This window comes from Callithrix jacchus, chromosome 9, assembly GCF_049354715.1.
Source record: "Callithrix jacchus isolate 240 chromosome 9, calJac240_pri, whole genome shotgun sequence".
NCBI classification, from domain to species: Eukaryota; Metazoa; Chordata; class Mammalia; order Primates; family Cebidae; genus Callithrix; species Callithrix jacchus.
In genome coordinates this window covers 122,744,355-122,758,477 of record NC_133510.1, presented here as the reverse complement: position 1 = coordinate 122,758,477, position 14,123 = coordinate 122,744,355, and the positions used below count along the sequence as shown (strand labels likewise).

Below are 14,123 nucleotides of genomic sequence, written 5' to 3'. Positions count from 1 at the left end.
TTAGCCAGTTTTTGTAACTAGCTGATGAAAGAGTCCCTTGGCTGATACAATACACCAATCCGTTTTTATACTGCACTTTTGCGAGTGGGGCAGGGGCAATCTTGGATTTGGAGGAAGCTCTGGACAAGCCCATCATCCCAACAAAGACCATTTTCTTGCACTTAGAGCTTAGGACCTAGGAGATGCCCAACAAAAGTCAAGGCCCTTTTGTCCCCAACGATCTCATTTAATGACAGGATTTATTTTATTTTACTTTCACTTTAATGGGACCAACATTTTCAGTGCCTCATAAGAGGACATTTCTTGCCATAAATTAGTTGTGAGTGATGCCTCTCTAGCGCCACCCCTGGCCTCTCTGGAGTCTTCCCTGGGGACTGAGGCTGGAATAGATGAGTTTATTTTGGTTACAAAAATCTCTGGAAGGTGGGGAACCCCAAGAAAACACAATCCACACACTGTGGTACACAGGCTTCCTTAAAACCATTTTTATTCTGCCTCTCAGCAACACGTTTCATTTGATTTGGGTAAAAGGCCAGGGACCAAAACACATACAAACAAAAGACAGAATGTCAGAAACAGAAGAGTCAATCTATTGGAATGATGCTAGCATCTCTGTGTGCTGAGATTTCGTGTCCCTGATTCAATGTCCTCCTGGGACAAGTGCTGGCTCATCACGACATCCGGGTCAAATGACAGTTCTGATGTTCATCAGCTTTTATTTTTTTGCTAGGGTTCTGTATATGAAAAAATGCTGAAATTCCCCATTATCTAAGAACAATGGTTTGTATTGGTATAGAACTTAGAATCCCTCATCCTTCCAGGGTTGTTCACATCTATTATGGCAATTAATTTTCATAACAACACTGTGAGGTAAGTAGGCAGGCATTCTTATCCCCATTTTTCAGGTGAAGAAATTTTAGGCACAGAAAGGCTAAGGAACTTGCCTAAAATCAGCTTGCATAGGTAGTTAGTGGCCAAAACCACCCCTGCAAAAGCAAAAGGGCATTGGAACTCAGGTATTTTGACTCTCCGCCTCTTATTCATTTATTCATTCAATTAGAATAATCTGCTTTTCTTTTTTTCTTGCTCTGTCACCGAGGCTGGATTGCAGTGGTGCAGTCTTGGCCCACAGCAACCTCTGCTTTCCAGATTCAGGTGATTCTGATGCCTCAGCTACCTGAGTAGCTGCGATTACAGGCATGTACCACCATGCCTGGCTAATTTTTGTATTTTTAGTTGAGATGGAGTTTCACCACGTTGGCCAGGATGGTCTCGAACTCCTGATCTCAAGTGATCCACCCACCTTGGCCTCCCGAAGTGCTGGGATTACAGGCGTGAGCGACCATGCCTGGCCAGAATAATCTGCCTTTCTTTTGCTTCATTATCACCCTGTTTCTAACATTAATTCTTTGAAGTGACTTTTGCCACACATACCTATCTGGTGTGTTAATTACTTGAGTTCCCCTATTTTTCTTAATGTATTTGAACAGAAACAATATATCACATCCCCCACTGTGGGAGGCTGTAGATGGAAGGTAATAGATAAAATAAATACCATGACACAAAACAATAGCATTAAATTCTATCTAGACAGAAGACTCTAAACCTGAGGCCTGCTCTTTGTTAAAAAGGGAAAAGAGCCATTGTGTCGCACAAGGTGTTAAGGATTGGCTAGCACTAAACAGAGGCTTTCTTCTTGCTGTAATCAGGATGAAAAAAGAATAGGACAGGGGCAACATTCTTCGGGATTTGGTATTAATTAAAGTCGTTCCTCGAACTACTGAAAAGTGATCTTGTGTACCCCCAGTGGCACAGCCCTTATGCTTTGCAGACTTGGGGTTACTGTGTTCTGGCAGGCAGAATAATGGCATCATTAAATCAGTACATTCACATCCAAAGGGTTTACATTTGACAGAAAAGAAATACAATGGGTGGCATTTCCAAGTGGCATCCAGGAAAATGAAAGATCTCTTGCCTGAGACTTTCTAGAGAGAGAGAGAGAGAGAGAGAGAGAGAGAGAGAGAGAGAGATTGAAAAAAAAAAGTACATCGTATAAATACATCCAGTGTATTTCCGACACTGGGATGAAGAAGGTGCTCATGTGCCTAGAATTGGCCACGAAGTCCATTCTCAGAGTCTGTTTGAGTGAAGACTGAAGTTGTGGTCAAGTTGACCAACGTGGGTGCAAGCAAGAGAGGGGTAAGGATAAGACAAAAGGCCAGAAAAGCCTCTTCTCTGAGTCTTTGGTAACCAGATGGGTGAATTCTGGGCATGGGAGTGCTGACTCCCAGAGGAGGAGTTACTGAAGGCTGAAGTGAGGCTACAACATGTCAGAACAAAAGGAAAAGCAAATCCACAACTTGAGCTCTACTAGACAATTTTAAACATGCTGCAAATGTTTGTGCTCGAAATTGTAAAAACCAGCACTTGCTGATCTTCTAGAAACTTCCCTCTCCCCCTATATGGAGACCCCTTGGATCACCCCAGTGAAAAGTTATGTGATTTCCTGAGGCTTGCCTCTGGAGGACAGGAGTTGACACCACGGGATTCGCTAAACTGAAACAGTGAGATTTCATTTTTCTTTTTTCTGTTTTCTTTTCATTTTTACAAATCAATGACGTTGGCTGATCCGGCTGTGCAGCTTGGATTTCCTAAAATTTTGGACTTCTTTTTTTTTTTCTTGTTCATTTGCCAGGGACCTGCCTCTGGAGAGTCCTGGAGGAAAAGATCTCACAGTCTGAAGTCAAGGATCCATTCCTCAGAAACTCCTTTGGGGTGTGTGTGGATGAGGTCCATCCTCCATGCTCACAGCCCACTGACCAACCGCTGGTTCCTCAGGCACTGTATTGGACAGAGAGAGAAAGAGAGAGAGACCATGGGCTGAGCTTCCATGGTTGGCTTTCCCAGCTCGATGGCTTCCTTATTTGATGGCGATTATTCCGGTTAAACACGTGCTGACATGTACAAGCCCTCCTGCACACTTCTGACTCTAAGCAAGGGCTTCCTTTTGGAAAACATATTCTATTTGGAAAACGTATTTTATCTTACATGTGATAAATGCCAAAAACACACACACACAAACAAAGAAACAAACAAAGAAAATAAATACGGCAAAACGCCTCTTGAGCATGTCTGAACCTCACTCTCCTCCCTGGGGGTCAGTATGGCAGCACTCTTAGCAGTTTGGTGTGTGTTCTCCAGGTGTTTTTCTCTGCATGGAAACTGATCAGTAAGCATTTAGAAATTCTATACTCATCATGGGTATGTGTTTACATAATGGGATCGTGCTACAATTTCTTTTTTTGTTTTACTCATTTATTTATTCAGTGCATATTTACATGCCGGGCACTGCACTAGATGTTGATGACAGTAACAGCACCCAACAGTTACCCAGAGAGTAAGGTGTGCCAGGCACTGTACTTGGTGCAATTTAACCCTGGCAGCCCTATGAAGTAGGCACTGTTATTTCCATTTTATGTATGAGAAAACAGAGGCACAGAGTGCTTAAAAGATATACCCCAGGGCACACAGCTGCTTAGAGGAAGCACCTGGAGTGAAACTCCAGCAGTCTAGCTTGTAAGTAGGCACCTTTAAGGGCCATGCTCTATTATTAAGGGTAATAATAGAAATGAAAATGTTCCTGGAGTTCTCATGCCAGTAGGGGGAAATAGACCATAGATATATAATTTGTCAGAGAGTGGTAAGGAAGAAAAGTAAAACTGAGGGAGAGCCTCTTTGTTAAGGTAACATATGAACAAGTGCCAGAAGGAGAGATGGGAACCAGCTGTGTGGCTTTTAGGAGGAAGAGAGTTCCAGGCAGAGGGAACGGCAAGTGCAAAGGACCTGAGGCAGGAATATGCATGTGTACCTCAGAGAGAAGACTGATGTGGCTGAGTGGAGGGAGTAAAAGGGAGAGAGAGGGAGTGAGAAGTGGGAGAGGAGGGTGGGGAGGTGGCAGCCAGATTATATTGGGTTTATAAAGCCATAGTAAGAAGGATGTTGGCCAGGCATGGTGGCTCATGCCTGTAATCCCAGCATTTTGGGAGTTTGAGGTGGGCAGATCACCTGAGGTCAGGAGTTTGAGACCAGCCTGGTCAACATGGCGAAACCCCGTCTCTACTAAAAATACAAAAATAAGCCAGGCTTGGTGGCATTAACTGTAATCCCAGCTACTAGGGGGTCTGAGGCAGGAGGATTGCTTGAACCTGGGAGGTGGAGGTTGTAGTGAGCCAAGATTGTGCCACTGCACTCCAGCCTGGGCAGCAGAGCAAGACTCTGTCTCAAAAAAAAAGGATGTCTTCATGTTTATACTTTAAAAAAAAATAGAGACAGGATCTCTTACTATATCGCCCAGGCTGGTCTTGAACTCCTGGGCTCAAGTGATTCTCCTGCCTCGGCCCCCCAAAGTGCTGGGATTACAGGTGTGAACCAGGGCACCTGGCCCTGTCCCCATGTTTAAAGTGCCGTGTGGTATAACATCGTATGAATACATCACTAATAATTTAACCTGCCTATTGATGGACATTTAGGTTGTTCCAAGGTTTCCCCTATTACAGACAAAGCTGCAATGAACATCATTGCACATTTGCGGTTCACAACCCTGGCTGCACATTAGAATGACCCAGAGAGCCCTGCAATCCACCAATGCCTGGCCCTATTAATGGAGATTCTAATTTAATTGGTCCAGGGTGGGCTCTGAGCATTGTTTTTTAAATTTTTTTGTTTTAATGTTTTGAGACAGAATCTTGTGCTGGTACCCAGGCTGGAGTGCAGTGGCACAGTTACAGTGGACTGCAGCCTCGACCTCTTGGCTCAAGCCAGCCTTGCACCTAAGCTCCCCAAGTAGCTGGGACTACAGGTGCATGCCACCAAGCCCAGATAATTAAACTTTTTTTTTTTCACTAGAGATAAGATCTTGTTATGTTGCCCAGGCTGGCCTCCAACTCCTGAGGTCTAGTGATCATCTGGTCTCTGCCTCCCAAAGTGCTGGGATTACAAAAATGAACCACAGTGCCCAGTGGCATTGGCATATTTTTAAAGCCCCCTCAGGTGATTCTAACATGTAGCTAGGGTGAAGCATTACTCTGTTGCATGCATTTTTGTGCGCCTGTCTCTAAGGTGGATACTGAGAAGTAGAATTGCTGGATTGGTGGGTGCAGCATTTTGAAGTTTATTAGATACATCCAAATTGACTTTCCAAAAGACTGTCCCAATTTTCTCTTTCACCACCGGTATAGTGTCCAATTTTTCACATTCCTGCCAACCTTGATATTACCCATCTTTTTAATTGCTGCAATCTAGCAGCTTTAATTTGTGCTTTCTTGATTACCAGTGAGGTTGAGCATCTTTTTAATGTTCATTCTGATTCCTTCATCAGTGTGCTGCTAGCTTATATCCTTTTCAAAGCAAAAATCCTTCCACTGTTGCTGGCAACCTTGGTCAGATTTGTCTGCATCTCAACTTACCTGAACCAACAGAGAAAGACCCTTCTAAGCTTCTGGAAATAGGTAATGATTCCCATTTTTCATTATGGAATCACAAAAATTCTCTGAGCAAAACAATTCCCAGAAAGCCTTTCCCCAGCCAACAATGCAGAAAAGAAGAGGGATTTGCTTTTACGCTTTTGCAAAAAAGATCAAGTTCTTGCTTCATGTCCACCTTAATATGTATGCCTCCTTCCAGTTCTGATTCAATTGAAGAATATTTTGAGCCCAGGAAAGGATTCATTTCAATTTGCTTATGGGAGAGAAGCTTTCCCAGTGCAGAATGGATTAGTATCTTCTAACTCTGTGCCTGCTAATGAGACACAGTCATGGGACCCTTACTCCTGTTTAAACATCAAGTTTTTCCTTAATGAAAACCTTGGAGCACAAAGGCTGTTGTTAAGAGTGGCAAATGAGCATTTTTAACACACAGCTTGTGTACCTGGATGTTTATACCTCAACAAGACCACTCAGAGGTATACATTCAGGGAAGTTGCATTGTATGTGCACTTAATTTATGGCAGATCAACTATTTATGTTCCTCAAAAAGAAAAAAGAGAAGCTGTTTAAATAGAGCTGGAGTTTCCGGCTACCATTTCTGGCTCAATGGTCATGAGTATGGATGGGGATATCATGTCTATTCCTCCTATGTGAGCCCAGATTGTGGTTCCAGTGTTTAAAGAGAGGCCATGAACCCTAAACCCAGCTACATACTTCAGCTGGCTCTCAACCCAAGGAACGGTTACCTCTTCCAACACTGGAAACATTCAACTGGCTGATCAAGATACCATGTGCAAGTCTCCAATAGGGTGCTATCCTATGGATACTTCCAAGACCAAGTTTGATTATACACAAAGCTCACCTTGTGCCCTGACATGAGAACCTCACCCCTGAGTAACGTGAAGCTCCACTGGATTACCAGGTCATCTGAGAATGTCATATTTGTCATACATTTGCCTCATACCCAAACTTCGTCATAGTCAACTGTTTTTGCTGCTAAGGACGTTCCACCAAATTCCACAGAGCATCAGATTAAGTGACCATGAGCCTGATCTCAAGGAGAGAAGAAAAGAGCTGGGTGTGGCAGTTCAACCCTGTAATCCAAGCTAACTCAGGAGGCTGAGGTGAGAGGATCACTTGAGGCTGGGAGTTGAAGACCAGGCTGGGCAACATAGTGAGACCCCCATCTCAAAAACAAAAGCCAAAACCAAAGGGAGGAGGAAGGGCAAATTTGGGAGGTGTGTAAACTTTCCAGGGAAGCAGCAATAACTGAAGCTTCTACCACATACCTTAGGTGTAATATTGTGATGTAATAAGAAATAAATATTTGGCCTCTGCCTCTGGTTCCCGAGACAGAGCTCCTGACACCCTTGTAGATTGGGTGTTAGGAGAACCTTTTGTTTTGATGTTTTGTCTTTGACTCTAGTTTCTGACACAGAACTCCCAAATCCCTTGGAATTTCCTGGGTGATAGGACTAATTTATTCTAATGAGGTAGCTCTTGGTGGGCTCCTGGATGGCCTCAGGTTGGGGGTGGATTGCCAGGGGAACCAACCCTTTGATCAGAAGGTTGGAACTTCCAGTCCCACCCCCTGGACTCTAGAGAGGAGAAATGGCCTGAAGGTTGAGTTGGGCACCAATAGTCAATGATGTAATCGATCATGCGGATGTGATGAAGCCCCCTTGCGAAACCCTAAAGGACAGGGTTGGGAGAGCTTCTGGATTGCTGAATGTGTGGTGGTACTTGGAAGGTGGCACACTTGGACAGGACATGGAAACTCCACGCCCCTTCCTACATACCTTGCCCTAAGCATTTCTTCCATCTGACTGTTCATCTGTATCCTTGGTAATATCCTTTGTAATAAATGGATAAACATAAGTAAGTGTTGCCATGAGTTCTGTGAGCCACTCTAGCACATTAATAGAACCTGAGAAGGGAGTCGTGAAAACCCCAAAATTAGAGCCAGAAAGTCAGAAGCACAGGTAGTAACCTGGGGCTTTCAATTAGCATCTAAAATGGGAAGCAGTCTTGGGGGACCAAACCATTATTAACCTGTGGGATCTGACCCTAGCTTCCAGTAGATGGTGTCATAATGGAGCTAGATTATAGGATACCTGGTTGGTAGTCACTGGACAATTGCTTGGCGTGTGGGGGAAACAAAACACATCTGGCCTCAGCAGCGTGTTGTGTTGACTGTGTAAGAGAAGAAAAACCATTTATCTTTTATCTTAGGGATGTAAAAAAGTCTTGTTTGAGAACAGAAAATGAAATACCGCATGTTTTCACTCATAGGCGGGTGATGAACAATGAGAACATATAGACACAGGGAGGGGAGCACTACACACTGGGGTCTATTGGGGGGAATAGGGGAGGGACAGTGGTGGGGGGGGAGCTGGGGAGGGATGGCATGGGGAGAAATGCCAGATGTGGGTGAAGGGGAGGAAGGCAGCAAATCACACTGCCATGTGTGTACCTATGCAACTATCTTGCATGTTCTGCACATGTACCCCAAAACCTAAAATGCAATAAAATAAAAGTCTTGTTTGTTGACACATGTCCACACAGGCAAGAACGTTCTTCATTAAATGCAAGATCCTAGCATTGTAGTTCTGCAACTTTAGCAGAATATTTAGAATTATTTTTGGGGAAGGTGGCTTGTGATATTTTTAGGCTACTCAGGAAATGGGGCCTAGGAACCTGCATTTTTATAAACATCCCAGATGAATCTGTCGTAGGTGGCTCTGAGGTTTGTGCTTTGAGAAACATCCCTAGAATAACCTAACCTTGCTTGAGTCCTCAAGGCATCAGCAGGAAGCAAGAGCCTGCAGATATGTGGGTTTCGACAAGGGATTTGAATTACTCAGATTGATAAATGGATGGTTACTATATTTAGACATTTCACCTGTGTGATTTATTTCCTCACTTTCTCTAGCAACTTGAGGGCAGAGAGTTTTCTGACTTTGAAAGACTGTAAGTTCATGATTCTGTCTGGATGAGAACAATTCCCTGCTGTCAATGCAGCATTCTATCCAAAACAGTTTAATATTTCAGTTGAATGCTTCCCAGCCATTAGGAATTTGATGTCTCACAACCCCGTGTTTCATTGTCCCAGCCACCATGTGGCTTACATAGATAGCCTGTAAAATAGGATGAATTTGGGTAAAGACTATCGTGAGCTGAGATTATGCTGAGGAAGAAAACTACCTGGGATTTCAGCCATTTGAGCTTTCAATCTGTTCTTTAACATACTGGTTACAGCGTTGTTGATAAGGATAAAGAATGATTTTTTTTTTTAAGGCAGGGAATCTAGAATTTTTTTAAAAGGCAGGAATTTACTTCAGTTTTTTTTTTTTTGAGACAGGGTCTCACTCTTGCTCAGGCTAGAGTGCAGTGGTGTGATCATGGCTCACTGCAGCCTCAATCTCCTGGGTTAAAAAGATCCTCCCGCCTCAGCCTCCCAAATAGCTAGGACTGCAGGTGTGTACCACCACACCCAGCTAATTTAAAAGAAATATTTTTTGGAGTGACAGAGTCTTGCTATGTTGCCCTGGTTGGTCTCAAACCTCTGGCCTCAAGAGATCCTCCCATCTCTGACTTACGGGCGTGAGCCACCACGCCCAACCCCAGACAGCGTTTTGGAACAAATTTACTCAGAAAACTCACATATTCATGGCTTTTTGGCTCATCTTCGGGAGTTCTCTAACGTCAGATTTTCCCATCTCCTCTGTGGAAGCAGATTGTTACTAAAGAGCCTGCCTGTGGGGACACTTGCTAGGTGGCCCTTCATTCCCCTCCTTAGCATTGGGTTAGACATAGCAGATTAGGATGACAAGTTTGCTGTAAATGAAAACTGTCCACAAATGGCCACCATTTGCATGTGGACTTTGGTGGCAGGATATTTGCCAAGGTTTAGCAAAGACTGTTCTGCATGAATCCTCAGGTTGGGAGTAGGGGCAGCTGAAAACTGCAGATGTTCCTGGATCCTGCGTCTGACTTAGCACGTTGGAATCTTTTGAAGTGAAGCTCGGATGCTAACTTTTTGTTTTTTTGAGACAGTCTCGCTGTATCACCAGGCTGGAGTGCAGTGGCACAGTCTCGGTTCACTGCAACCTCCGCCTCTCAAGTTCAAGCAATTCTTCTGCCTCAGCCTACCTAGTAGCTGGGACTACAGGCATATGCCACCATGCCTAGCTAATTTTTATATTTTTAGTAGAGATGGGGTTTCACCATGTTGCCCAGTATGGTCTCAATCTCTTGACCTTGTGATCCACCCACCTCGGCCTCCCAAAGTGTTGGGATTACAGGCGTCAGCCACCCTGCCTGGCTGACGCTAACATTTTTTAAACCTCTCCAGGTAACTCTTATGTAGCTTGGGCACCTCTGCCTTAGAAGTTTGAATTTCTGCCTTAGAAGTTTCACATTGCCATTTAGTTCCTCCCATAAAATGCAGGCTTGGAAATTTTATTTCAAAGGATTACTGAGAAATTGGCCATGTTACTTGGAAGGCAGAATTTATTTCATTCTCTAATGGCTGGTTCCTTCCTCCCTGCTTCCTTCTTTCTTCCCTCTCTGTCTCTGTCTGCCTGTCTCTCTCTCTCTCTCTCGGCCATACACACATGACAAAGCCTTTAAATTTGATTTTCTCCATGGAATTATCTTTTAAAATTTATTTATTTACTATTTGAGATAGGGTCTCACTCTGTCGCATAGACTAGAGTGTGACGGTGTGATCATAGCTCACTGCTCCCTGCAGCCTGGAATTCCTGGGCTCAAGTGATCCTCCCGTCTCAGCTTTCCAAATAGCTGGGAATACAGGTGTATTCCCACACCCAGCTAATTAAAAAACTTTTTTTTTTTTAGATATGGGGTCTTGCTATATTGCCCAGGCTGCTCAAGGAACTCCTGGCCTCAAGAGATCCTTCCATTTCTACCTCCCGAAGTGCTAGGATTATGGACATGAGCCACTGTGCCTGGCCTGTTTTCCTCAATAGCAGACGGAAAGGCATCTAGAAAGAATTTGACCTTACAGATGGGGAAATAATTCAATTCTCATTTTTTAGTTAGGGAAATTGAGGCACAGAGAGTTGAATAACTTGCCCAGATGGCCTGTGTGGTAGAAGTAGGATTTGAATCCTGGTAAAGCTAGTGTTAAATCAGAAGCTCTAACCATGGTGAACACTGCCTTTTAGGAAGAAGGAACAGAGAGGCTACTCCTTCTCATACCTTTTGTTCCTAAGAAAGCTTCAATCACAAGCAGAGACATCAACACTTCATCCCCAGATAGAGACATCTATAAACGCTGAAGAATGTCTATGTATGGACACTCTAGATCTCTTGCAACACTTCCTGGATGGAGTGCATGAGCAAACTGATCTTTGAAAGCAAACTGTCCGCTACAGACTGCAAAGTAGAGAGTGTCTAGCCTGCAAAAACGTTTCTTTTGTTCATGTCCTCACCATGTGTTTTAGTGATGTGAATTCGTTGTCAACATCTAAAGATCAGGAGATTTTACATAAAAACCCAGCTTTCCAACACTTCTTGAAAAGTGAGCCCCGTGAGGCCTGCATGCCAAGTGGTCACCATTGGAGCAGAATGATGGCTGCTTCCTTTAAACTGTGCTTTTGAAATTACCATGTTATCCACCACTTGGTATCGTCCTATAACCAGCCTACTTCGTGTATGTCCTCTGCCTGACCCCCGTACTCCTTTGATTTTGTGAACCTTGGCCCTGACTCATCACACATTTCTGTAGATTGAAACCTCACCATACCATTCCCCTGTAAATAAGTCCTGGAGTTAGCCACAAGGCAAGTGCCACTTACTGGCCTTTGTTACTGGGTGTACTAGATGGGACACATTGATTTAGAGGCAGTTCAGAGTTTGGCTAGGACCACAGCCTGAAGGACAACGCTATTCTGGTTTTGTTGTTTGTTTGTTTTGTTTTGTTTTTTAAGACAGAGTCTTGCTCTGTAGCCCAGGCTGGAGTGCAGTGGCACAATCTTAGCTCACTGCAACCTCTGCCTCCTGGGTCCCCGTTCAAGTGATTCTCCTGCCTCAGCCTCCTGAGTAGTTGGGATTACAGGTGCATGCCACTATACCCAGATAATTTTTATATTTTTAGTAGAGGAGGGGTTTCACCATGTTGGTCAGACTGGTCTTGAACTCCTTACCTCGTGATCTGCCCACCTCAGCCTCCCAAATTGCTGGGATTACAGGCATGAGCCACTGTGACTGGCCACTCTCCTGGTTTTAAAACCTACCTTTTCTACTAACTAGCTATGAGACTTTGGGCAAGTCACTAAACCTTTCTGAGCCTTGGTTTCCTCATCTGCAAAATAGGGATAATAATACCTATCTCCCTCTTTGGGTTGTTGTGATGACTCAATGAGGATTAATTCATGTAAGAGCTTAGAACAGTACCTGACCTATGTCAAGGTCTGTGTTAGTGTCAGCAGCTATTATTATAACCTACTTAGTTCAAACACTAATCTAGGTAGTATGCATTTTCACAAGTTCCCAGGAGTCAAGCCAAGGCTTGGCCTCATTCCCTTGGAACACTGTCTTTTGAGTTTGGCTCAAAAGTACAAAGACTTGAATTCTATTTAATAGCATCTTGAATTCTGAGGTCTTTTCCCAATAATATTGATAATAATAGTAATAGGATTAATACATCATTTGCATTTTTGCACACCCACCAAAAAGAACGGAGACACCAACCTACACATCCTGTGGTCATCCAGTGAACCTTTACAATAGCTTTATGACCTGGGTACTACTATTTTCCCATCTTACAGGTGAGGAAACTGAGGTTCAGGAATGTCAAACAATTGACTGAAGGTCTCACAGTGAATAAGTGGTGGCAGGCACCTGGGTCCAGGCAGTCTGATGCCACAACTGTACCATTAGCTCCACACTCTGTGGCCCCCCCTGCTCACAAGTTCACAAGCACCTTACACTTTCTCTTAAGAATATAGTCAGGTGCATTCACATGTATTCTTCAACCATCTTTCTCTTTACAGGTCAACATCAAATTTGTCATCCTGCAGGCAAGAAACCTTGAGCTTTCTTTCATGTTTGAGGGTCCTTTTGTCTTTTCTTTGGCCAAAGCAATTGAACTTTCTTTTGTGACACTTCCTGTTTGGACATCTTCCCCTCTACTCAGCTGACACTGATTGTTCCTGTGTCTGTCTTGTCTGATAGGAAGTTGATCTACCATGACATCTGCTACTGTCTTGGTTGCCAAGATTGAGTTAGCTGATCTGGAATGTCAAAAGAGGTCTCCTTCCTCCCTCACCCATCTGGATGAGCCTCCTTTGTCAACCAAACGCAAGAGGTTGACTTTCTCAGCTCAATGTGTGTAGGACTTTGGTCAAGGGTATAGGAGTAGCCATGCCGCCTGGCAGAAAAGTGAAAAAAATTCTCAGCATTCTTATCTGTCTTACCAGGAATTACACAGCAAGACTGTGGGCTTGTCATTTCCAGGTCTGGGTTGTCTATCACACGACCTTGCCCACTGTCAAACCTCTGATGGAAAGTGTTATTGATTTGAGCAGATGGAGCCCATCTGAGCTGGTTAGAGAAATCACAATAAATTTGTCCCAGTCCAGAGGGATAACACATCAACAGCATCCATCACTCTATGAGATGAGAGCTCATTGTCAATAACAAAAATATGTGGTGACTCTTCTGCTGTTAAACTATGGACAGTTAGGCTAGTCTGATGCAAAAGCAAGTAGGATTTTATTTAGCAGATGATGTGTGAGGGCAGAGCAAGTAGCAATCCTAAATATCCCATTTACTCTCCTGCATTTCCCACCCTCTTACAGTTAGGTGGAATTATGTGACTGATTTCAGTCAATGTGAGCCTAAGCGACATTTGTCGCTAGGCAGTAAAAAGCCCATGTGAGATTCTCCAGGCTTCCTCTCCCCCGCCTTTGCCTGGGGACACCTCATGTTCTAGATCTGAAGTTGGCAAACTACAGCCCACAGACAGATGCCTGTTTTTGTAAATAAAGTTTTATTGGAACACAGCCATGCCTGTTCATTTCTATATTGTCTATAGCTGCTTTTGTGCTAAAATGGCAGAGCTGAGTAGCTGTGCCAGAGACCATGATCGAGACCATATGGCCTACAAGGCTTAAAAGATTTGCTATCTGGCCCTTTACAGACAAAGTTTGTTGACTTCTGTTCTCGATAGAGCAGCTGCAAGTTGGTGGAGCTTTGTATAGCGTGGGACCCTGAGTGACTCTGTGGAGGAGAGACCTTTCACTGACCTACATGATCCATGTAATGAATCCATATTGTTGATTCAAAGAAGGATCAAAATCTTCTTTCTTGATAAATGACTCAGTCTGAGGTATTTCTTTATAGCAATGCAGGATGGACTAACACACTACTTTTGTGCTACAAAGATAGAGTTGAGTAGTTGGGACTTTGTCCCTATGTCCAGAGAACGTAAGGCCAAAAATATTTACTGTTCAGTTATGTACCAAGGAAGTTCATGCACTCCTGCACTAGAAGATCCACACTGTTGATGTGTCCCTCTGGACTGGGACAAATTTATTCTGAGAACAAAACATGAAAACCCTTTGGTTTTGGGTTGTGACTGGAGCATAACCTCATCTACTCTGACAGGTATCA

At 43.7% G+C, this 14,123-nt stretch overlaps 1 protein-coding gene across 1 annotated transcript in view; it reads right to left on the bottom strand.

The window, feature by feature from the left end:
* Nucleotides 1–463: 463 nt before the first annotated feature.
* The window catches only part of TMEM233 (transmembrane protein 233), a 48,618-nt gene continuing 34,958 nt past the window's right edge, over nt 464–14,123 (bottom strand). The window contains exon 3 of the mRNA XM_002753067.6: nt 464–2,841. Coding sequence (XP_002753113.1) covers nt 2,835–2,841 — 7 coding nt within the window. The 3' untranslated portion in view covers nt 464–2,834. The remainder of the gene's footprint in view (nt 2,842–14,123) is intronic.